The 24434-nt window shown below is 46.2% G+C and overlaps 1 protein-coding gene and 1 non-coding gene across 5 annotated transcripts in view; one reads left to right on the top strand and one right to left on the bottom strand.

Annotated features, from left to right (window-relative positions):
• The window catches only part of ARHGEF4 (Rho guanine nucleotide exchange factor 4), a 210197-nt gene that overhangs the window by 114142 nt on the left and 71621 nt on the right, over positions 1–24434 (bottom strand). Inside the window, exons 2-3 of one of the 4 annotated variants that reach the window (XM_028830589.2) lie at positions 18564–22040; positions 4892–5197 (exon numbers count right to left, since the gene is read on the bottom strand). In XM_028830589.2, coding sequence (XP_028686422.2) covers positions 4892–5197; positions 18564–22040 — 3783 coding nt within the window. Of the gene's footprint in view, positions 1–4891; positions 5198–8744; positions 8924–18563; positions 22041–24434 lie in introns of those variants that run through there. The other 3 variants (XM_077956714.1, XM_077956712.1, XM_077956713.1) reach the window with 3 other exon arrangements.
• On the top strand, positions 6302–6430 carry LOC114671613 (small Cajal body-specific RNA 4). Its single transcript, XR_003721647.1, has one exon.

The raw sequence follows: 24434 nt of genomic DNA, 5'->3' as shown, positions 1-24434 counted from the left end.
TATGTAACAAACCTGCACGTTATGCACATGTACCCTAGAACTTAAAGTATAATAATTAAAAAAAAAGAAAATATTTCTAAAATTTTATCACAGATGAGTGGATGGACTTGCTCTCTATGTAATATGAAATTAATCTATTTTATTAAAATTTAAAAGGACAAAAAAAAAAGAATTTCTCAAATCAATAGCCTAATTTTACACCTTAAATAACGAGAAAAAGCAGCACAAACTAACCCCAAAGCTAACACATGCAAGAAAATAATAAAGATGAAATTAGGCCGGGAGCGGTGGCTCAAGCCTGTAATCCCAGCACTTTGGGAGGCCGAGACGGGTGGATCACGAGGTCAGGAGATCGAGACCATCCTGGCTAACACGGTGAAACCCTGTCTCTACTAAAAAAGTACGAAAAACTAGCCGGGCAAGGTGGCGGGCGCCTGTAGTCCCAGCTACTCAGGAGGCTGAGGCAGGAGAATGGCGTGAACCCTGGAGGCAGAGCTTGCAGTGAGCAGAGATCGCGCCACTGCACTCCAGTCGGGGTGACAGAGCGAGACTCCGTCTCAAAAAAAAAAAAAAAAAGATGAAATTAGAGACAGATTAAATATAGTAATAGAAAAACAATAGAGGCCAGGTGCGGTGGCTCAGACCTGTAATCCCAGCACTTACGGAAGCTGAAGTGGGTGGATTGCTTGAGCCCAGGAGTTGGAGACCAGCTTGGGCAACTTGGTGAAACTCTGTCTCTACCAAAAATACCAAACACCAGTCTCATAACTCAGTCTCTAAATAAATAAATAAACGAATAGATAAAAAATTTAAAATGGAATAAAAATAAGAAAAATAATAGAGAAAATCAAGACAATCAAAAACAGATTCTATGAAAAGACTAATAAAATTGATAAACATTTAGCTATACTGAGAAAAAAAGAGAAAATAGAAATTACTAAAATTAGAAATGAGAGTGGAGGCATTACTACTGATGTTACAGAAATTTAAAAGGATTATAAGAAAACACTGTGGACAATTATTGTATATCAACAGGTTAGATATGTAGATAAAATGGAGACATTCTTAAGAAAAACACAAGCTATTAACACCAAAATGACTCAAGAAGAAATATAAACTTTGGCCGGGTGCAGTGGCTCATGCCTGTTATCCCAGCACTTTGGGAGGCAGAGGTGGGTGGATCACTTGAAGTACAGAGTTCGAGACCAGCCTGGCCAACATGGTGAAACCCTGTCTCTACCAAAAAATATAAAAATTAGCCATGCATGGCGGTGCATGCCTGTAGTCCCAGGTACTCAGGAGGCTGAAGCAGTAGAATCGCTTGAACCCAAGAGGTGGAGGTTGCAGTGAGTCAAGATCACGCAGGTGCACTCTAGCCTGGGTGACAGAGTAAGACTCTGTCTCAAAACAAAACAAAAAGAAATATAAATTCTGAACAGATCTATGACAAGTAAAGAATTGTTTTTTCACCAACCTGATGCTAAAAGAAAAGAAAGAAGAATTGAATCAATAATTAGAAACCCCGCAACAAAGAAAAGTCCAGGACCAGAAAGCTTCACTGCTGAACTCTACAAGACATTTAAAGAAGAATCTTTCTCAAACGCTTCCAAAAAATAGAAGAGGAGAGAGCACTTCCTAACTCATTCTATAAGAACGGAATCACTCTGATACCAAAGCCAGACAAAAACATCACAAGAAAAGAAAACTGCAGATCAATACATATTCAATGTAATATGCCACATTAATAGAGCAAAGAAAACATGCATGATTATCTCAAGTCGATGCAGAAAAACCGTCATCAAAATTGATCACGCTCGTAAAAAATCTAGCACCCTTTCATGATAAAAACACTAGAAATAGAAAGGAACTTCTTTAACATGATAAAACAGCATTTGTGAAAAACACACAGCTAACATCATACTCGATAGTGAAAGACTGAAAGCTTTAATCCTAAAACCAAAAAGACAAGGATGCCCCAGTTCACCACTTCGGCTCAACATTGTTATACAAGTTCTACCCAGAGCAAGTAGGGCAAAAAAGAGAAATCAAAGGCATCTAAACTGGAAAGGAAGTAAAATAATGTTTTTTACAAATGATGTAATCTTATACATAGAAATTTCTAAAGAATACACAAAAATATTCTTTTTTTTCAGGATACAGGATCAATAAACAAAAATCAATTGTATTTTTATGCTCTAGCAATGGATAATCCCAAAATGAAGCTTAAAAAAATTTCCATTTATGATGTCATCAAAAAGAATAAAATACTTAGGAAAAATTTTAACTAAGGATGTGCAAGACTTTTTACAGTGAAAACCACAAAACTCTGCTGAAAGCAATTCAAGAACACCCCCCAAAAATGGAAAGACACCCAATGTTCATGGATTTGAAGACTTAATATTATTAATATGGCACTACTCTCCCAAGTGATCTACAGATTGAATGCAATCCTATGGAAATCCCAAGGGCCTTTATTTTTATTTTTATTTTTGCAGAAATGGAAAATTAATTATAAGATTCATATGAAATTGCAAGGTCCAGCAAATAGCCAAAACAATTTTGAAGGCCGGGCGTGGTGGCTCAAGCCTGTAATCCCAGCACTTTGGGAGGCCGAGACGGGCGGATCACGAGGTCAGGAGATCGAGACCATCCTGGCTAACACAATGAAACCCCGTCTCCACTAAAAATACAAAAAAAAAATTAGCCGGGCGTGGTGGTGGCGCCTGTAGTCCCAGCTACTCGGGAGGCTGAGGCAGGAGAATGGCGGGAACCTGGGAGGCGGAGCTTGCAGTGAGCCGAGATCGCGCCACTGCACTCCAGCCTGGGCGACAGAGCGAGACTCCGCCTCAAAAAAAAAAAAAAAAAAAAAAAAAAAAACAATTTTGAAAAAGAACAAAGAAGACTCTCACATTCCAATTTCAAAACTTACTGTAAAACTATGATAATCAAAACAATGTGGTACTGACATAAAGACAGACATATAAGCTAATAGGATAGAATTGAGAGTCAAAAATATACCCACACATCTAAGGTAATTTGACTTTTTTTTTTTTTTTTTTTTTTGAGACAGGGTCTCACTCTGTCGCCCAGGCTGGAGTGCAGTGGTGCAATCTTGGCTCACTGCAACCTCTGCCTTCCAGGTTCAAGCAATTCTCCTGCCTTAACCTCCTGAGTAGCTGTGAGTACAGGCACGTGCCACCACACCTGGCTAATTTTTGTATTTTTAGTAGAGACAAGGTTTCACCATGTTGGCCAGGCTGGTGTCGAACTCTTGGCCTTAAGTGATCCACCGCCTCGGCTTCCCCAAGTGCTGGGATTACAGATGTGAGCCATCATGCCTGGCGGGTAAGTTGAATTTTGACAAGGATGCCAAGACCATTCAGTGAGGGAAAGAATAATCTCTTCAACACATGATGTTTGGATAACTACATATCCACATGGGAAATATAAAATTGGACATCTCATACCATACAAAAATTGAATCAAAATGGATCAAAGACCTAAATGTAAAAGCGAAAGGTATAAAACTCTTAGAGAAAAACAGAGGTAAATTTCATTACTTAGATTTGGCAATAGTGTCTTAGGTATGACATCAAATGCACAAGCAACAACAAAACAGATAAAGTAGATTTCATCAAAATTAAGTACTTACAGGTTGGGCGCGGTGGCTCATGCCTGTAACCCCAGCACTTTGGGAGGCCGAGGCCGGTGGATCACTTGAGGTCAGGAGTTTGAAACTAGCCTGGCCAACATAGTGAAACTCCGTCTTTACTAAAACTACAAAAATTAGGTGGACATGGTGGCAGGCGCCTGTAATCCCAGCTACTCAGGAATGGATGTATGGATGAACAAAGTGAGACAAGTACTGTATAATTACGTAATGAACTGTTACTTAGCCACACAAAGAAATGAAGTACTGATACGTGCTATGACATGGATGAAACACGACGCTAAGTGAAAAACGCCAGTCACAAAAGGTCACATATTATTTAATTCCATTTATATGAAAAATCAAGAAAAGGAAGACCCATAGAGACAGGAAGCAGATGAGTATTTCCAGGGTCTGGGGATGGGAAATGGGGAGTGCTACTTAATGTGAACAGGGTTTCCTTTAGGGGTGATGAAAATGCCTTGGAGCTGGACAGAGGTGGTGCTCGCAACATATAGCGAATGAATATTCTAAATGCCAATGAATTCTTCACTTTAACATGGTTAATTCTACATGATGTGAATTTCACCTGTTTTAAAAAGTGGGTCTTCAAGGATGAGTTGAGACTCAGAGATATGGACTTCACAAACACCTGATAATAAATATTGCTATTTATAAAGGGAAAAAAACAAACTCTTGTCAAAGATTGGGTAAAGTGTATGATGTCTACACCATTAATTCACTTTTTAGTAGGCTGTCGGTTTCATGCAAAAAATCATGTTGTCAGAGTGTCCTGGAGATAAAATTGAATGGACAATGTAATGACTTTAGTTAATTTGGTTAAGATTGTAATATTGAAATGTTCTGTGCCTCTGTGAGTGGCAGAGCCAATGCTAGGGCAGTGTCTAATCGTGTTAGGCGCACAGTAGGCACTCATTAAATGGCAGTCTTCTCTGCACTACTACCTTGCATGGAGCCGGCCACAGGCAGAGACATACTACAGAGAAGGAAGAGGGGGCCCTGGCTTCTGTGGCTCTGGGGAACGCGCTGCTCAGTGTCTCTCTTGCAGGCTCTAGACTGCAGTACTGGGGTGGCCCAGGCAGCATGCTGTAATCCAAGGGGGCCCAGGGTGACAAGTTACATCACAGGAGAGTCAGGCAAAAACTCAGGAAGCGACAGGCAGCTGCAGAGAGAAGAGGATACCAGACCGAGTCTGAGGACTCCTGGCCGGGAACGGCTTACCTTGACTCCATCTTTGTGCACTGCCCCTACATGCAGACTCCTTTCGACGTGGGCCTGCTTCTGCAACTTCTTTCTCTGTGTCTTCTCCAGCCACAGGTCATCCACACTGATGGGTGAGCGGTGAGGGATGCCCCTAGGCTGTGAATGAGCCTCCCCGTGCACAGCCTCTGCAGAGACGCAGAGGAGGGCCCATGTCACCATCTCAGTGGTGAAGCAGGGCTTCCGGGCAGGCTCCATGTGGAAAGCCTTCCGAATGTGAGAGCAACTGGGCTTCTCACTTGCTGGTTCTTCCCAGGGCATGTGGTTCTGGAGAGCAGAGAGAACAGGTCGGGGGTCAGAGGTCAAAGGACATATCAACTGGGAGCATGCTGTCCTTCCTCTGCCCAGTTCCTTTTGGGTACAACACTATGTTTTGGTTAATTTTCAAAGTACAGAGTCCAGTGATATACTTTGTTCACAGTCATTTTGTAAAACGTGAAGATTAGGAACAAAACAAATCTTGTTTCTGTTAAAATGTCTACTCTGAAGAGTATTTTTTTTAAAAATCCAGTCTTCTAGTTTGATCAAAGAATTAGGCCTTGAAAGTCATTACTGAACTTGGCATGCTCATTAGAAATACTTTTTTTTTTTTTTTGAGGTGGAGTCTCGCTCTGTCGCCCAGGCTGGAGTGCAGTGGCCGGATCTCAGCTCACTGCAAGCTCCGCCTCCCAGGTTCACGCCATTCTCCTGCCTTAGCCTCCCGAGTAGCTGGGACTGCAGGCGCCCGCCACCACGCCCGGCTAATTTTTTTTTTTTGTATTTTTTAGTAGAGACGGGGTTTCACCGTGTTAGCCAGGATGGTCTCAATCTCCTGACCTCGTGATCCGCCCGTCTCGGCCTCCCAAAGTGCTGATATTATAGGCTTAAGCCACCGCGCCCAGCTAGAAATACTTTTTAAAGGCCAGCAACTGGGGTAAAAGCTCCTGCTTAAACAACATCCCTTACAAACAGAACTGCAGCAGCAGCACACTTCCAGAGCCCAGTACCCCTTCTAGCTTGACTCTGATGCTCACTGAAATGTAGGCAAGGCTCCACTTCACCCATGTTGCCACCACCATCACTGGTTGCCGTTACGCACCAGGCACCGTAAGGATTTCAAAATAAAATATGTCTCCACTAGCAGAAGAGTTAGGCCTATGTTGGCATCACCAGCATCTCTGTTGTTTGGAATTTGCCACTGGGAGAAGAAACCCTTTTCTTCCCACATGTTGTCCAAGTCTAACGACCCCCTATGCCCACCCCATGAACATCTACTTCATAGCAGCAACGTCTGCAGAATGGCATTCCCAAATACTGTGTGTACTGTGTGCTAAAAACTAAGGTGAAATTTCTTTTAAATATTTCAAGAGTCTGCCTTAAAAACGTATCTATACTGGAGGACTAAGGAGGCCAGATCTGATAAGGCAAGATTTTGTAATACGTTGCTCCTAGAAAAAAGGGTTGGCAAGAGCAGCCCTCACTGGAGACTATCACAGGGACTGACTGTTCAACCCGACACTCCACTCCAGTTGTACGGGAGACTGTTTCTGCTATAATTTATTACTGACATATCAGTTGGAGAAAAGTGGGTATGCTTACTTAATATTGGATCTCGGGTTTTTGCTTCTTAAGTATCTCTTGCTGAACAGAATATGGTGTTTATTTTGTAGGTAAGTACGTGGAAAATGAAGTTCTTATTTTAAATTAAGCTCCTGGATAGAGTTTATTTTTATGGTAGAAATTGTAGGGGGTCTTTATTCTGGAAGTGATTAGATGCACTTGAGAGATGAGAGTATTTTGCATAAGAATTTTCTACAAGATTAGGATTTAATTATAGATTCTCTGCTTAATCTGAGGTATTCTAAAATTAAAAACGTATACATATGCATATGTATACAATGAAAGAGAGAGAGATGGAGGAAGAGAAATTGGATGGCTGGATAATTATTATATAATGGTTTTGGGGTACAGCCTGGGAATTAAGACTTTTTCTAGCTCTCCAGGTAATTCTTATGTGCGGCCAAGGTTGCAAACCACCGATCTAATGTGTTTATTTGAGCTCCAAAATATTGCTCTACATTTGAAAACTATTTTCAGCTAGTTCTTTCTCCCCAGGTACCTTGTGGATCAGAAACAGCTGGTATCTCCTCCCTCAGAAACTCAGAGAACTTAAGCGACTTGCCTCAGAGCAAGTCCTTGCCCAGAGGCACCCAGCTGGATCCTCCAGGCTATGCAGCAACAGATAGACCATACTCCTGGGAATGGGTGAGAAATGGATTTCCGAGCCCAGAGGGAATGGTTGGCAATTTGTGTCTAAAATGCCCTCCAGGGAATTCTGAGGCAAGAGTAGTCTGGGACTTACTGTACTAGAGAGACAGATAGATTAGAGGGAGGCAAGGAGCTCAGGCTGTCCTGGTGGTCCTCATGTGTCCTAGGGGAGAGGGCCAGAAAGCAGACTTTGGGGTGGGATAATCTGAGTTTGACTAAAGGAACTTTTGTCCTTGGTTGTATTCCCAAAAAAGCAGCATTAAGAAATGATGAGACAATGGTAGATGAGAAAGTTCAAGAAAATCTGGAAAGGGTAAAGTAGATGTAGAAGGGGTAGATGGTGCTGTAGAGCACAGGAAGCTATCTAAAGAAATGCAGATGACTTGGAGTTCGCATGGAAGGAAGCAGGCAGAGGTTCTGGTTTAAAGTTTATAAGTGTGACCCTCAGTTAGGGTCCCATTGCAGTCAGCCACATGACTGTGTATACTCCCCTTTTCATTTCTCCTACTCTCAAACTTCCAGCCAAGATCAAACTCGAGAGACTTACGGTCCTGAATAACTGAACAAGAATCTCCAGCTTGTGGGGACCACAGACTGACTGGTGAAAGCAGTGGAGAGGTTTGGGATGAAAACAGGATAACAAGAAAACCTGTGTGGTGAGCAGGGAGTGACTCAGCACCCTGCTTCATTCTTTCCCAGTATAATCCTGTATCTCCTCAATAAGTGACTGGAGGATACCGCTCTGGAGAAACTGACCCACCTCAGAGAAGAGACCTCTAAACGTTGACTTATAAAATAAGCAATTTCTCTTTTAAAATCACTTGACAGGAAAGCACACCAGCCGATTAGCTCCACACGTGCCCATATAATATCTAAACAGATATTTGGTCTCTTACTCTGAAATAAATATGAAATTCACCCAAAGATTGCTAGGCATTTAGGAAAAACCTTCAACACACTAAAATGACCAAAATAAATAGGGAAAAAAACTAAGAAAGAGAAAATGTAAAGAAGAAAACTTCAAAATAACTAAAATTAATAACCTGAAGAAGAAAAAGGAAGACACTGAAATCATCAAATAAGAACAGTATGCTATTAAAGAAAACAAAACAGGAAACTTCCAATTCTGGACAAGATGGCATAGACACACTTCTCCCTGTTTGTTTCATTAAGCACAGCTAAAAACCTAAGACATTATATATAAAACAAAGATATGAAAACAAAGACATCTGAATGGTGGAGAGAAGAAAGTAGACCAGCTAGGGATCATAAAATACAACAAGGAATGACACACCAGGGAGTTCCCTAGGTTTTCTTTTGCCGCATATATACCACTCATACATGCTTCCTATATGGATGCTGAACAATCTTGCTGGAGCTGTCACTAGGTCCAGACAGAAAAGTTCCAACAGAAGCCTACATTCTCTAGCTAAAGGACCAGCCTAGCAAGACAGAAAACTTTTAGACAAATGCTCTACTCAAGCCAAACATTAGGTAAAAACCATGCAACATACCCCTGTCTCCCTCACACCCCAGCAAAGCCTGAGTGAAGAACTCCCAACCTCACCTGTCGTGGGTCACATATGTCCCCGAGCCAAGTGGTGTGACAGAAGGCTGATGGGAAAGCCTGAACTTTCTTCCCCTGCCAGTGTCAGTGAGGCCCTCCGCCATGGTGTCTGTGAAGACAATGTGTGAAGCCAGTCTTCCATCCTCTACCTGGTGTCAGTGAGGCATTCCTCCCCTGCCCTGTTGGAGTAATGTAGGAGAAGGCCAGTTAAAGAACCAGCACCTTCACCACCAGCTAGCATTCGCAAGGGCTCCTGATCCCACTGACAGAGCAGGAATATCATCATCTTGGACAAGCATCGCCATTCTAAAGTCCACCTTGATCAAAAACTGCCTAAAATCTAAAGGGCATCAGCCTAATGGCTAAGATCAGCATGACCATAAACTACAAATAACGTCTCTGACCAGAAACATTCCAAATCCCTCCCCAACCAGAGACATGCCAACCCCAAGATACCCTCTCCTCCAGCCAGAGAGATGTCAGCCCCAAGATAACCTCCCCTCCAACCAGAGACATTCCAACCCCACCATAAACTTCTCCCCGCAACAGAAATATTCCAAGCCTGTAATAAGCTCTCTCACCAATACATACTCTTAATCTGTAAGAGAGTGCTCCTGACCAAAAATCAGCCAGAAGCCCCTCTGAGATTTATTTGCCAAAATAAATCTGTCTTTGACTGTTGAGCCACTTTTTGTGTTGTGTTTCTTTCCTCTTTCTTTAACTCTTACACCATGCTATTGGTGCAAGCTTGGTGTAAAATCTTAACTCTCATCCCCGCCCATTAGTAAATGAAACACCCACCCTTGCATAAAGTGTCAATAGAGGCCAATAAAGGAATGTAGCGTTTCACCCAAACCTGGCCGTAATGAGGTAGTGCCCACCTTACCACATCAGAGTGGAGTCAGAGGTGGTTTTCCAAAACAAGATTTAAATAAGATACAAAGAGTCAAAATGCACTCCCCAAAATACCCAGAATAAAATAGAAACTCATTAATCATAACAAGAACAGGGAAAATCTCAACTTGAATAAAAAAGAGAGTCAACAGACACCAGCACTGAGAAGACACAAGGTGCAGGAATTATCAAACAAAGATTTTAAAGCAGGTATCATAAAAATGCTTCAACAAGCAATACAAACACTCTTGAAACAAATGAAAAATAGAACAGCTCAGAAAATGGGAAATCTTAGCAAAGAAATATAATATATAAAGAATATCTAAGTGGAAATTACAGAATTGAAAAATATAACTGAAATAAAAAGTTCAGTGGATGGGCTTACAGGAGAATGGAGAGGATAAGAGGATCAGTGAAAACCAGTAGATGGAAGAAACAGAATTATACAATCTGAACAACAGAAAGAAAACAGACTGAAGAAAGAAAGAAAACCAAACATAGCATCATAGACCTGTGAGACTGCAAAGAAAGATCAAACACTAGATACTTGGAGTCCAAAAGAGAGAGGAGAAAGTGGGTTGGGGTAAAAAAGTATTTAAAGAAATGATGCTCAGAATTTCCTAAATTTGGTCAAAGATATAAACCCATAGATTTAAGAAGCTGTGCAAAGTCCACATAGTATAAATCCAAAGAAATCCACATAGAGAAGAAGCATAAGCAAACTTCTGAAATCTAAGGACAAATAAAAATTATTGAGAGCAGTGAGAGGGAAAAAAGACACCTTCCTTATAAGAGAAAAACACTTTAAAAGGCATCAGACACCTGAAGGCCAGAAAGAAGTGACATAAAACTTTTCAAGTGTCACTTTTCAAGAAAATAACTATTAACTTAGAATCTTTTATCCAGTGAACATATTCTTCAGTAATGAAGAGAAAATTGAGACCTTCTCAAAGAAAGGAAGAATGAGAGCATTTATTGCCTACAGAGCTACCCTTAAAGAATGGCTAAAGGAAGTTCTTGCATTAATTTTTAAATAAACTGTGAGATTTAGGTTAAAATTTTCCTTTTTTTTGCTTTGGATGTCCAAATGCTCCAGCATTGTTTGTCGAAAAGACTATCCATTGAATTGCTTTTGCACCTTAAAATCGGCGGGTATATTTGTGTGGGTCTATTTCTGTGTTCTCTATTCTTTTCCATTACTCTATGTAATTTTCCCTCCCCCAATACTACATAGTCTTGATTACTTCAGGTAATAAGTATGAATTAATATCAAATATTGATTCCCCTCACTTGATTTATCTTTCTCAAAGTTGTTTTAACTATTTTAGGGCATGTATCTCTCCATATAAATTTCAGATTATAAACAGATTTTAAAGGCTAGAAAATATTCACTCTCTCTCTCTGTCTCTCTCTCTCTCTCTCTCTCTCTCTCTCTCTCTCTCACACACACACACACACACACACTTAGAACTCCTAAGCAGAAACAGTATGTTGGAATCTTGCCACCAAAGTTAGAAAGGCTGTGGCTGGTGGACAGGAAAGCTATCCAGCATTCATTCCATAAAGAGGATATTACACCCAGCAGAGACCTAGGAAATCACCTGGTCCAATCCTTGACAGACAAGGAAACTGGGTCCCAATATGGTCTTACTCCAAGGCTCACAGTCAGGTCAGAGTGGGTATTAAGACACCCACAGGAGTTCTGAATTTCCAGTCTCCTCTCATTCCTCTTGCCCAGCCACAACTATTTCTGTCCTGCTCTCTCTTAGTCTTGGTGTCCTTCCTAAGCCCCTTCAGCCAGGGGCATGATCCTGTATGCATGCCTTCAGCAGATGCTGGAGCCTGCTTCCTCTGGAATCAAAGGTTCTCTGCCCCCAAACCTGAAATCCCAGAGGAAAGAAATCTCTAAATGCAAACAGCTCCAGAGGACTGCCTCATGCTGGTCTGCATCACACACACACGCAGAAATACCCCACGGTCGGAGCGGATCACAAGGTCAGGAGTTCGAGACCAGCCTGGCCAACATAGTGAAACCTCATCTCTACTAAAATTACAAAAAATTAGCTGGGTGTGGTGGCGGGTGCCTGTAATCCCAGCTACTTGGGAGGCTGAGGCAGGAGAATCACTTGAAACCGGGAGGCAGGAGTTGCAGTGAGCCAAGATCACACCACTGCCCACGACAGTGTGAGACTCGGTCTCAAAAAAAAATAAAATAAAATAAAATAAATAAATATGCCATGGTCTCACAGGTGGGAGGTGACACTGTGGAGGGTTAAATTCTACAGCATCTACAGATGAGGAAAACAATCCTATCAAGACTGCAGCTAAAGCGTCAGGCACCAATGGGGATGGCAACACCGAGGGGATTCCTCCATGTTACTAACATATGAGGCTGGACCTTACAGGGCTCTACGGCTTCCTCATCACTCGAGACTTGGTTCAAATGTCAGACCCAAAATCTCCAAGCCAAGGGTGCCCCTCCATCAAACCTTTCAACTCTCTTTCCCATTTCCTTTTATCTGAAATGATCTTACTTGCTCACTAATTTATTGACTGCCGCATGCTGTCCTCTTGTGAGGACGGACATCCTGCTGTATTATTCAGTACAGTGTCTGCTGCATCCAGAGCATTGCCTGCCCACAAGTGGCACTCAGTGAGCTCAGTTTATCGACTTGATGACCACGTGAGAGGAACTGGTAGACTGGTCAGCAATGCTTACTGTACAGCTACAGTGATTAGAATACTGCGTCAGTAGAAGGATGGACAAACAGACGAATGGAACCCAAATGCCAGTTATAGGCATCTCAGAGACCTACGTGTCATAAGCAAGACCATGAAAGTTTTTAAGAAGGTAATTTAAAGGATGCTCTTCATGACCTTGGGGTAGAGAAAAGATGGATACACTTGACAACATTAAAATTGAGAATTTCTGTTCATCAAAAGATATCATTATGGCCAGGCGCGATGGCTCACACCTGTAATCCCAACATTTTGGGAGGCTGAGGTAGGTGGATCACTTGAGCTCACAAGTTTGAGACCACCCTGGCCAATATGGCAAAACCCGTCTCTACTAAAAATACAAAAATTAGCTGGGCGTGGTGGCTTGTGCCTGTAGTCCCAGCTACTTGGGAGGCTGAGGTGGGAGAATTGCTTGAACCCGGGAAGTGGAAGTTGCAGTGAGCCAAGATTGCGCCACTGCACTCCAGCCTGGGCAACAGGGCAAGACTCCATCTCAAAATAAATAAATAAATAAATAAAGATACCATTAAAGAGGGAAAAGACAAGCCACATGAAATGGGAAATATTTGTGGCATATTAATCAACAATGCAATTCTATCCAGAATCAGTAAGAGAAAGACAACCCCAAAACAAATGGACGACAGACTAGGAGAGACATGTCCCACAAGAGAGTAAGAAAAAAAATTATCTGAGGAATGTGAGCCCTTTAAATTATCAGGCCCAAACCCAAAAGGCATTTAAGACGTAATATCTCACTCCCCCTTCAGCTAAATAGCTACCTCTTAGGGCCACTTGCTATGTGGACTCTAGACTAACTCACTCCAAGTAGCCATAAAATGCCACATACCTTATAGTTCAACAAGGTATAGCCAGTCACCAACCAGGGTTACTTCCATAAACCAGTGAGAATTCCTAATAAACAACCTTTGTACTTACTTCCTCTCCTGATTCCTCCTTCTTTTCTTTAAAAAATTTGAGCTTCTCTTTTGTGCTCTGGAGCACTCTCCAAGGCAACTTGGAAGTGTGTCCCGGGCTGCAGTCCTCAACTTCTGTGCTGAATAAACTCTTTTTTTTTTTTTTGAGACAGAGTTTCACTCTTGTTGCCCAGGCTGGAGTGCAATGGCACAATCTCGGCTCCCCCACAACCTCCACTTCCCTGGTCCAAGCGATTCTCCTGCCTCAGCCTCCCAAGTAGCTGGGATTACAGGCCATGCCCGGCTGACTTTTGTATTTTTAGTAGAGACAGGGTTTCTCCATGTTGGTCAGCCTGGTCTCAAACTCCTGACCTCAGGTGATCCCCCTGCCTCGGCCTCCCAAAATGCTGGGATTACAGGCTTGAGCCACTGTGCCTGGCCTGAATAAACTCTTTTTAAACTAGATTCCAACCTTTTTGATTATTTTAGTTTGACAAGGGTATCCAGAGTGTCAAAGAGCACATAAAAAGTTCCTTAGGCCAGGTGCAGTGGCCTAAGGAGGCCGAGGCAGGTGGATCACTCGACCTCAGGAGTTCGAGGCCAGCCTACCCAACATGATGAAACCCCATCTCTACTAAAAATACAAAAATTAGCTGAGCATGGTGGCGGGTGCCTATAGTCCCAGCTACTCGGGAGGCTGAGGCAGGAGAATCGCTTGAACCCGGGAGGCAGAGGTTACAGTGAGCTGAGATCACAGCACTGCACTCCAGCCTGGGTGACAGAGGGGGACTCGGTCTCCAAAAACAAAAACAAAAACTAAAGTTCCCTAGCCTCTTCAGACATCAGGAAAATGAAAACTAAAAATCACAGTGAGATTCTGCTACACACCTAGCAGAATGGCTGCAATTAAAAAGGCTGACAGTATCAACCAAATGTGAATGAAAACAGAGCAAAGGACACTCCTAATGAGAGAGTGTAATCTGATGCAATCACTTTGGAAAAATAATTTGAGTATTTAGTAAGACTAAAGATATGCCTCCCCCAAGGACACCCCTAAAATGCACCCCACAGAAATACACAGGCACGTGCAGCAGGCCCCCGACCCAAATCTTCACAGCAGCCCGAAACTGGGCACAACCCCCAAGTCCATCAGCAGCTGACTGAGAAAGACTGTGTTCCAATGATTCAGAGCAACTCAGCATCATGATGAGAGAGCTGTAGGTTCGTAGCACAGGAGGATTTTTTCCTGTTTTTTGTTTTTTGAGATGGAGTCTGGCTCTGTCGCCTAAGCTGGAGTACAGCGGCGCAATCTCGGCTCACTGCAAGCTCCGCCTCCTGGGTTCACGCCATTCTCCTGCCTCAGCTGGGACTACAGGCGCCTGCCACCATGCCCGGCTAATTTTTTGTATTTTCAGTAGAGATGGGATTTCACCGTGTTAGCCAGGATGGTCTCGATCTCCTGATCTCGTGATCCACTGGCCTTGGCCTCCCAAAGTGCTGGGATGACAGGCGTGAGCCACCGCACCCAGTGCACAGGATGATTCTTAATTAGAGCAGGGGAAGGCAGACACCAAATAGACTGAGTAAGGTTTAAAGGAATGTGTAAGGTTTTGATTATATAAACCTCGAAACGGGCAAGCCCCCACACCCATGGTAATAAAGTAGTAACACGATAATGAAATGCAAGTGAACACCCTGAGATGGGGCACAGTGGGTAGCGAAGGGAGGTGGCAGGAAGCGGGCCGGGGGGGGCGGGGATGTGGTGTTTCATGACCTGGTGGAGGTCATCCGGTGTGTGTTGACAATATATATCTACACGTTTATGCATTATGCTGTTCTGTAAGACGTCTCTATTTCTCGACCTTGAAAAGCTTTAAAGAAACTGCAGGATGTAAAATCACAGAAAATTAAGATCTCTATACACGATAATATCACAGCTATGTTAAATATATACAACTTGTTTGTGGAAGAAATCTAGAAGTAAACAACAAAATATTAAGAATGGTTGTTTTAAAAGATTGGGATAAGAGACCTGCTGCTCCTTAATACCATTGTGCAGGGAAGAAGTGGGAATAACTGACTGAATTTCTTGCAAATTACTCTGATCATCAGATCCTGCTCTCCCAGGAATGCCCACAAGATGGCGCAGTCATTTCTACACGGGGAGTTTCATATTCCACCACCATCCAGGGTTCTACCAGACAGAGGGAGCCTTTCCCAGCTTTGCTTGCCTTCTCGTTCCCTATGTACCTGCTGTTCTGTCTGTGGTCTGATGCGCAGTGTACTAGGCCTTCCTCTTCTCCACTAAGGAGTGAAACGGAAAGAGGAATAGGAGCTCAATTTATCGGACACCCGCTTCACGCCTGGCCCTTTGCTGGATACTTTCTACTTATCATCTCAATCACTGTTTGTTAAAACGCAACCAGGGCAACAAGGTGAGACTCCATCACTACAAAAAATTAAAAAATTATCTGGGTGTGGTGGCGCATGTCTGGGGGCTCAGCAACTTGGGAGGCTGAGGCAGGAAGATTGCTTGAGCCTGGGAGATCCAGACTGAGCGAGCTGTGATCTTGTCACCACATTCCAGCCTGGGAGACACAGCAAGACCCTGAATCAAACCAAATAAACAAAAAACAAACAGAAAGGCACACACACACAAAAAAACCCCAACAAACCAAGCAGGCTGTCCAGGTGTGTGCCTGAGGCCCAATGCACCTGCTCCATCCCATGCACAATGTCAAGTGAGCACAGGGACCACTTCCAGGAATATCTGCCTTCCAGTATGTGCTTCTGCACCATGTATGTGTGTGCATGTGTGTGTATACAGTGTGTATACATAGACACACACGGACATATATGTATATATCACTTTTTTTTTTTTTTTTTTTTGAGACGGAGTCTTGCTTTGTTGCCCAGGCTGGAGTGCAGTGGCACGGCTCACTGCAACCTTTGCCTCCCGGATTCAAGTGATTCTCCTGCCTTAGCCTCCCAAGTAGCTGGGATTACAGGCACCCACCACCAGGCACAGCTAATTTTTGTATTTTTAGTAGAGACGGGGTTTCACCATGTTGGCCAGGCTGGTCTCGAACTCCTGACCTCAGGTGATCTGCTTACTTCGGCCTCCCAAAGTGCTGAGATTACAGGCGTGAGCCACCGCGCCTGGCTTATATCACCATTAAATCAGGCTTGTTAATTCAAATACTGTAAAATCTTCTTTTGACTACTTGATTTAACTCTGAGTTGCCTAACACTAAAATGTCTTTTTACTTTTAAATCAAGTTCTCTATGTATTTTCAGGTGATAGAAAATATAAAAGGGCAATAAGCAACGAGGTTCCAGGGGTGTGAGAAAATGGGCACTCAGATACTGCTGTTGAGCGTCGATCGCCAGTCATTTCAGAAGTAATCTGGAAGCTATTAAAATACCCCTACCCTTTGTGCAATCCCACTTTTATATCCGACAGAAATAAAAGCATCCATATCTAAGGACACGTGCTCAAGGGTGCTGCCGCAGCATTATTTATAAAGATCCCAAACTACAGATTACCTCAGCGCCAATCAGTAGAAGAACCGTTAAAGGAAATACAGCATGGTCCTACCCTGAACTATTATGCAACTTCCAAACACAGCCACGAACATGAGGCGCCGGAGCGCTGTACCTGCCGTATTAAGCAAGCATGCAAGGCGCAGAGCAATGTGTATGTGTGACCACGCGGTGTAACTCCCCCTCCCCAAACTGCCCCATAAACCCTGTGTGAGAACACGATGAAAGATGAGACACCTTAGTATACAGCAGTGTTTCCTTGCATGGAGTGGGATTAGCGGGTTTTGGGGAGAGGCCTTTTCCTTTCTACATCTGTATTGTTTGGCGTTGTTTTTAAACTTTAGTAGTAACAGTAACGAAAAAAGGACCCCCCCAAAAAAACAAAAAAAAACAAAACAAAAAAGTCCTTTCATGTTTAACAGCCTACAGATGCAGAAACAGGCTGAGGAGGTGAAGCCGTTTCCTGCTGGTAGTGATCCTATTTGAATGTATGCTGTCCACTCAGCTTTGTCGGATGCTCTGCTGGGAAACCCCTTCTCGCCCAGCTCCGCCCCTCTTAGCCTGGCTTGGAGGCGCTCTACCAGCACCTCATATGTCAGCTTCCCATCCGTGCAGCCCATGAGTGGCTGACATCTGCCTGCAGGCAGAGGGGAGCGCCCCAGAGGCCACCGTGCCACCGCGTGGGGCGGCTGTCGCTTGTGCTCCCCGGCTCTGGCCGCGCAGGAGACGTGACATCTCTTGGTCTAAAGAAGCGAAGGGAGCCTTACTTTTTACTTTTCGCAGTCTCCAGGGCACTGTCTTTCTGGAATTTCCAGAAAAGCTCCCTCATTCCAAGGGCAGCTGGGATGAGAAATCCCACCCTTGTCTGCTCCTTCCTGTGCCTGACCCTGCTAACCTATCCCGGACAGAAGGGGTCACTTTGGGGAAGAGACCATCTTACTGCACTAAACATTTCAGAAGCACCAACAATTCCTGTCTCTTTATACGAAATAAGTTCAGCTGGATCAAATTCTAAATACGATAAAATACAAGCCATTAAAGTACTAGAAGACAACATGGGGAATTTTTTTTAAATGCCACAGTGGAGAAGCACTAGGTTTAACACAAAAGCCTACACAGACCATTCAGTAGAAAATGGTCAGTGCCGGATGAGGCGGGTGGATCACAAGGTCAGGAGATCAAAACTAGCCTGGCCAAGATGGTGAAACCCCGTCTCTACTAAAAATACAAAAATTAGCCGGGCGTGGTGGCGGGCGCCTGTAGTCCAAGCTACTCCTGAGGCTGAGGCAGAGAATTGCTTGAACCCGGGAGGCAGAGGTTACAGTGAGCCGAGATGGAGCGACTGCACTCCAGCCTTGGCGACAGGGCGGGACTCTGTCTCAAAAAAAAAAAAAGAAAGAAAAGAAAGAAAGAAAAGAAAATGGGCAGTGCCTAGGGAGCCGGCAGTTCATACAAAAGAAAATTCAAATGGCTTGAAATTAAAGAAAAACACAAAATGAAATGATGAAATGCCAATTCCGGCTTGTTAGCTTGGTAACGTTCAAGAAGCTGGTCACACGCTGTGTTCACTAGGGGAGGGGGCTGTTGGGGGGACTGGGAGTGTAATGGGGACAATTTTGGCCTGGCCTTCCTACTTGAATCTCCCCTCACTTAGGACGATTCCCGCCTGCTCCCCTCCTCCTCTTGCCTGAGGAGCTCAGGAAAGGCTTGGTGCGATTCAGATACTCACCTCATTCCCAGGAAGGTCCCTGAGCCAGGGCGCTGTGCCCAAGCCGCGTGGACCCGGGCCTCCTTCCCTGCCCTCTTCCTTCTGCTCATCCTGGTTTAGCGTCTGCAGAGAAAGCAGGAGACTGGTCCGGCCCTTGGGAATCTTGGGTCTTTCAGGGTCCCCTGAACTGCTGTCCACGTAGCTGTAGCTTCCAAGAGAAACCATGGAGACGGCGCTACCCCTCCCGGGGTAGTGGGGACCCGTCCGCTGAGCATTAGGCCTGGGACTCAGGGGTTTGGGGCTCGTGGGTCTGCAGGGCGTCCCGGGGTTTTCATATGCCAGGTAGCTGGCAGAGCTGGAAGGCAGGGTGTGCGCGATGCCAGCCTGCTGGGCCCGAGGGCTGCCGGGGGACACCAGCCAGGACTTTTCAGGAAAGATACCTGAAGGTAGGTACCTACCGCCTTCCCGGGCGGCTGTGCACTTGATGGTCGGTTCACTTTTCCTCCTGCGTTCTGGAGAAACTAAACTGGGGGGCAAAGGTGTGGGGGCAAGTGGGGGTGCCCAGTGATCGCTAAAAACATAGCCCTCTTTGTCCCCCGCCCGTTCCTCACAGTGGCTGTCGGTCTCTGCCGGGGAAAGAATTCCGGGTCCTAGCAGCGGTCTCACTAGGGCGGGCTTTTTGGGGCTTTCGGTGTCTTTGCTTTTCAGAAAGGCCCGCCAGGAACCCTGGCGCAGCCTGCTCTTCTCCTTCTCGCCCTTGGGAGAACCTGGGGAACGTTCCTGGGTGTTCTCTTTCTCTACAACGATTGACTCAAAAAAGCTTGAAAAGGTCTTATGAGCCAAGGCTAACCTTGCCCTGAGCTTTTTCTCCGTTGTTTTGAGTCTCTTTGCGTTGCAGCTCTCAGAGGAAGGCCCTCGCCTACCAAGGTCCCCTGCGGTCCCCATGTGCCCAGTCCCTGCCGGCCCTGCGGTCCCGTCGCCTGCAGCCTGCGGGGCAAACTCGGGCCAGGCGCTGGCGTCCCCGTGGTGCAGAGGCGGCGGGTCCCAGCGGGCCGCCCGGGGCGGATTCTCCGGGGGGAGCCCCTCGGGGCCTGAAAGACCCCCGCCGCGGCCCTCGGTGGTCGGGGCCGGGTCCCCTCCTGGGCTCTCAGCGGCCAAGGGCCTGCCCTTCCTGAAGGAGGTCACCTTGGAAAACGTGGGGCGCTTCCCAGGTTCCTGCACGGCCTTGCGAAGCCCGCGTGGCGGCTGGGGCGGCTCCAAGGCAGGGATACGCGGGCGCTGGCCCGGGGCTGCTGCAGCGCCGCCCTCCGGGGCCTCCCCGGCGCCACGCTCCCCGGGCCCGGGGCTCTGGCTCTCCCCACGCAGTGTCTCTCCCGGGGGCGCCTCTGTGCTCGGCTTCTCCACCAAAGCAGCTCGGGGAACCAGCACGCTCCCGAGCTCTGCGGCCTGGGCCACGGGCTGAAGCAGCTCACACTCTTTACCGGCTGGTGTTTTCCCCGTAGCGGGAGACTCACAGGCGGTCTCGCCAGTGCTCGGGGGAGATTCCGGTCTTTCCTCAGGAAAGCGAGGGGGCAGTGCTTCTGGAACAGGCCTCGCATTGCTCCTGGCGGCCTGAAGACCTTTCTGCTCCACAGCCACAATGATGAGGGCGCCCCTGCCCCTGGAGGCCTCACCGCCTGCTTTGGGCTCCAGCTGCCGGCCCACGGCACCCCCAGGCCCCTGTTCACCCTCCTCAGCCCCAGGGCCGCAGTGAGACACCGTGGCTGCCTTGAATTCTGAAAGACCTTGCAAAGCCTGTTCCCTGAAATTGGGGTCTAGAAACATGGCCTCTTCGGCCGCCTTTGAAGTGTCTATTGCGCTTGACTTCTGGGTGGTCTCAGGGGCATCTGAACTGTCACTCACTTCCAAGCAGCCCATTGAGTCTCCACTCCACACCTGGGTCCCCTGACTGCTAGGCTGCCGTGGGAACTTGGCCCTGGTAGGTGGCTTGCTTTCCACGCCGAGCACATACTTTGATGTGAAATTACTGGTTTGGTTTCCTGCCTCGACAGAAATGCCCCAGAGGTGCTTCTGTGTCTGTCTCTCAGCAGCAGCTCTTGGTGCGAGTTGGGTGCCTTGGGGTTCCTGGGTTCTGCTTTCTGGGCTTTGCTCCGACTTGTACTCAGCAGGCTCAGGCACTTCCTCCGCACTGAGCTTCACTAACTCTGACGTGAGGCATGAAGCCACCAGACATGACCTGGATTCCTGTCTTAACTGGTTTTCCCCCAGGAGATCTGCAGAAGGAGTGTCCTGAAAGGCCCTTTGCAAGCGAAACCCATCGGGCTTGCAGGGACCCTGCAGATGCGGAGCCCCACTTTGAAAAGCAGGAAGCGGGCCAGCCAGCGGGGTGGGTGTAGGGGAAAGGGCGTTTTGTGTTCTTGGATCTCGTTCATTTTCTTCCCCTTCCTTCACAGGGGTGCCAGACTTCACAACATTCGGTCCCATGGGATCCTCGGGGCACTCTGAGGAAAACCCTGCTATGGAATGGGCCCTGACCGGTGCCCTCAAGTGCCCACAGTCGTGTATGGGGGATGCCCTATTCTTGTCACCAATAGTTTCTGGGGCACTATGATGACGCTTGGTGTGTAGAAGGCAAGATGTTCTCAAAGGAGGCTGGCAGGGAACATCCAAGTGGGGCTGGGACCAGAGCAGTTCTGTGTCCCCTGCAAGGCTTAGAGTACTTTCCCTTTTTGTCCTGGTCCCCAGAGGGGCTGTGCTGTCCACTGGGTCTCTGCTAAGTGGCACAAGTGCCCTGGCCCTGTTGTGGATATGTGGCCAACTCCGACCCAGTTCACAGCACCAGAGAAGGAAGGGCCAGACCACTGGGATGCCCAGATAGCCCTCAGACCTGGATTTCTGAAGAGAGACAGCGGAGAGCCCTCTGAGGTCTTGAATAGCCACCCCCCGTTCTGGCTCCGGACCGCTGCTGTCTGTGGCCCTCTGTAAGCAGCACCCTGTGTGTCGGGGAGCCCCTGCCAGCAAAGCCTCTCGCTCCAGGCTCGTCGCGCAGTCCCAGAGGTGTCCTGCCTCCTGTTCTCCAGCAACGGTGGCAAAGGCTCGCCACCCATTTTTGCAAGAGTCGTCCTTTAAGCCAGGGGACAAACCGAGTTCTTCCTTTGCATGAAGCCCAGGAACACTGGTCAAATGCTGCTCTTGAGGGGGTCCAGTTGCTGAGACATCAGGGTATTCCCAAGGCACTTCTGTGTCTACAGGGGTACCTCTCAGAGGGTGGAAGACTCCCCTCGGGAGGTCCCCAGACAAGGACTCTGTGTCGGAGGCACTTTCAAAGGGGTCAGTTTTTGTGTCTGATCCAGTTTCACTCTGCTGGGACAGTGTTTCAGAATCATCGCGGTCTGTCTGCCGGCTCCATCCCTGCTCCACTTGTTCCACAGGGGATGTGGGGAGCTGGTTATCTTCAATCTCACCTTCACCTGGCAGGTGTGCATCTGGCTCTGGAGTCTGGGAGGGCAAGAAGAGAGGAGTCAGAGACAAGGCCTGAGGACATCTGTGCACATGTTTACACCGTGCCTGCCTTGGCCAGAAGGAGGAAGGCTCAGAAATGGCTCATCAGTTCCCCAGGTGCCCCTAGGAAAGGAGGTAAGTATGAAGGGTTGCCTTGTATCAACACGGAAAACAAGTGATGAGGCCAAACCCAATCAGCAGGGAGAAAAGGCAGCACATTCTTAAAACAACCCCATTAAAAATCAGAACAGGACCAACGCACATGTGGGTTTATGTAGGTATAAATACGTTGCATAAGTCATGGCGAAAAGCATACCTCTGCCTAACATTTTCAGCAAGAAGAAACAAATTAATATGTTTGCATTGTTCGTTCTTCTGTAACCAACTGGTTTAAAGTCGATGCCCTTGCATTGAAGAAGTGTTTTCTGAGTTTGGTTTGTTAGAGCAAAAAAACCCAAAAAGAATGGCAACAACAAAAACGAGAATGATTGAAGTTGCAAACACATTTTGGGATGTTATAAAGCTTTGAAGACAAGAAGAAAAATAGAGAACTGCAAGTATTTCCCTCTCTCGTTACACATTTCTTAAACTACTTATTGAGATATACATTTTCAAGCATCCATTTAGAACGCACAGATCTATGAGATTTGAAAACTGTGTACATTCCTGTAACTACCATCATGATAAAAATCTAGACTGTTGCCATTTCCCCAAAAAGCCCCTGCCCTCCCCAGTCAATCCCTGCTTCCCTCCACCTCCTCACAATGACCTGCTTTCTGCCACACAGTCTTGCTTTGTCTTTTCTGGAGTTTCAGAAAAACAAATTACACAGTAGCCACCCTTATCCACAGGGGATATGTTCCAAGACCCCCAGCGGATGCCTGAACCACTCCCCCCAGTACCGAACCCTATCTGTATTGTTTCTTCCTCTACATGCATACCTATGACAAAGTATAAGCTACAAATTAGGCACAGTAAAAAATTAACAAAATAGAACAATTCTAACAATAGACTGTAACAAAAGTTATGTGAAGTGGTCTTTCTCTCTCAAAATATCTTATTGCACTGTACTCACCTATTTTCGGACTACAGTTGACCTCAGGTAACTGAAACCTTGGATGAGGGGGGACTATTGCATGTTCTTTTGGGTGTGGCTTCCTTCCCTTAGGCATCATGGCTGTAGCATGTCTCAGTGCATACAATGACTTGAACTCTGACCAACTGCTGTGCACACCAATCGATGCACAAACTCCCCAAAGCTCCCCCAGGCCCAGAGCTGGCCAAGCACTCAGCCCCATTTCTTACGAAGGCTACTTGACATAAGCTTTGTACAGAAGCCATTCGCCCCACCGGCCCCTCCCAGGCATGGTTTCCCAGGACTTGTCATAAGAGCGTTCTCAAAGTAAAATGGCTTTTAATTCTTAACTGAGAGAAGGAAAACACACACACACCCAAAGTGAGGCTTTTAAGGGGCAGGGTAGGACATGAGGAATAACATGATCCTGCAGTTCCAAGTAAGTTGCAAAGCAGAAGGCATTTGGAATAGAAAAGGAAACATTAAAAATCAAACCATTTGGGAAGGAGGGCTGTGTGGTGGTTACAGGATGTCCCAGAGGAGAGAAGTGAAGGAACCAGGGGTCTGTTGCAGGAACTGTCTCCGGCCGCTGCCTCCGTGGGGCCAGGCGCCCCGACTGTATGGCAAGGCCAGACGCTTTCAGCATGCCTACCTCCCATGGCAAGGAGAGGACCAGAGCATGCCCGGACAAGCACAGAGAACTGTGCAACTGCAAGTGGGTGCTGTCATTAACCATTGAACTGAGAAGGTTGCTAAGGCTGGGCAGGGTGCTCAGCTCAGTGACGCCTGGCCTGCAGGGCACCCGCGGCCCTTCATCTCACCAAACTGGCTAAGAAACCAAGAACTCATCTAAGGGACACTGGAGCCATCCTCAGCATCGACATAGCTTGGTGTCACCTTCCAGACTCATGTAGGCATCACTGCTTACATGCGCAGACACAGAGAATCCCAGGTCCCAAGTCCCAAGTGACTAACGATCAGGACCCTGGTGACTAGAATGCCAGTCGGCTCGTTTCTGCCCTCCTTGCCCAGCATCACTGCCCAGGACACTACCTGTGAGGCAGGGGCTGGTGTCTTGCGCTGGGTGGAGGGTTCAGCCTTTGTCTGAGTTCCAGGTATTTTGGCAAGAGGCCTCCCTCAGTCTCAATGAAAACAAAAGCCTTTGGGGGAAAAAAATCTAAGGTAACTCTTCCAGGTGACAGAGCTGGTGCAGTCTGAACAGCTGCATTGGAAGAGCAGGTTTGATTGATTGAAGTGTACAGATACTGAAATTCAATGAGTACATTAAAAACCACATTTGATTTGACTGAGTATTA

The sequence above is a fragment of the Macaca mulatta genome, chromosome 12 (assembly GCF_049350105.2).
Source record: "Macaca mulatta isolate MMU2019108-1 chromosome 12, T2T-MMU8v2.0, whole genome shotgun sequence".
NCBI lineage: Eukaryota > Metazoa > Chordata > Mammalia > Primates > Cercopithecidae > Macaca > Macaca mulatta.
The sequence above is the reverse complement of the archived record's forward strand: the minus strand, read 5'-3'. Positions and strand labels throughout refer to the sequence as shown.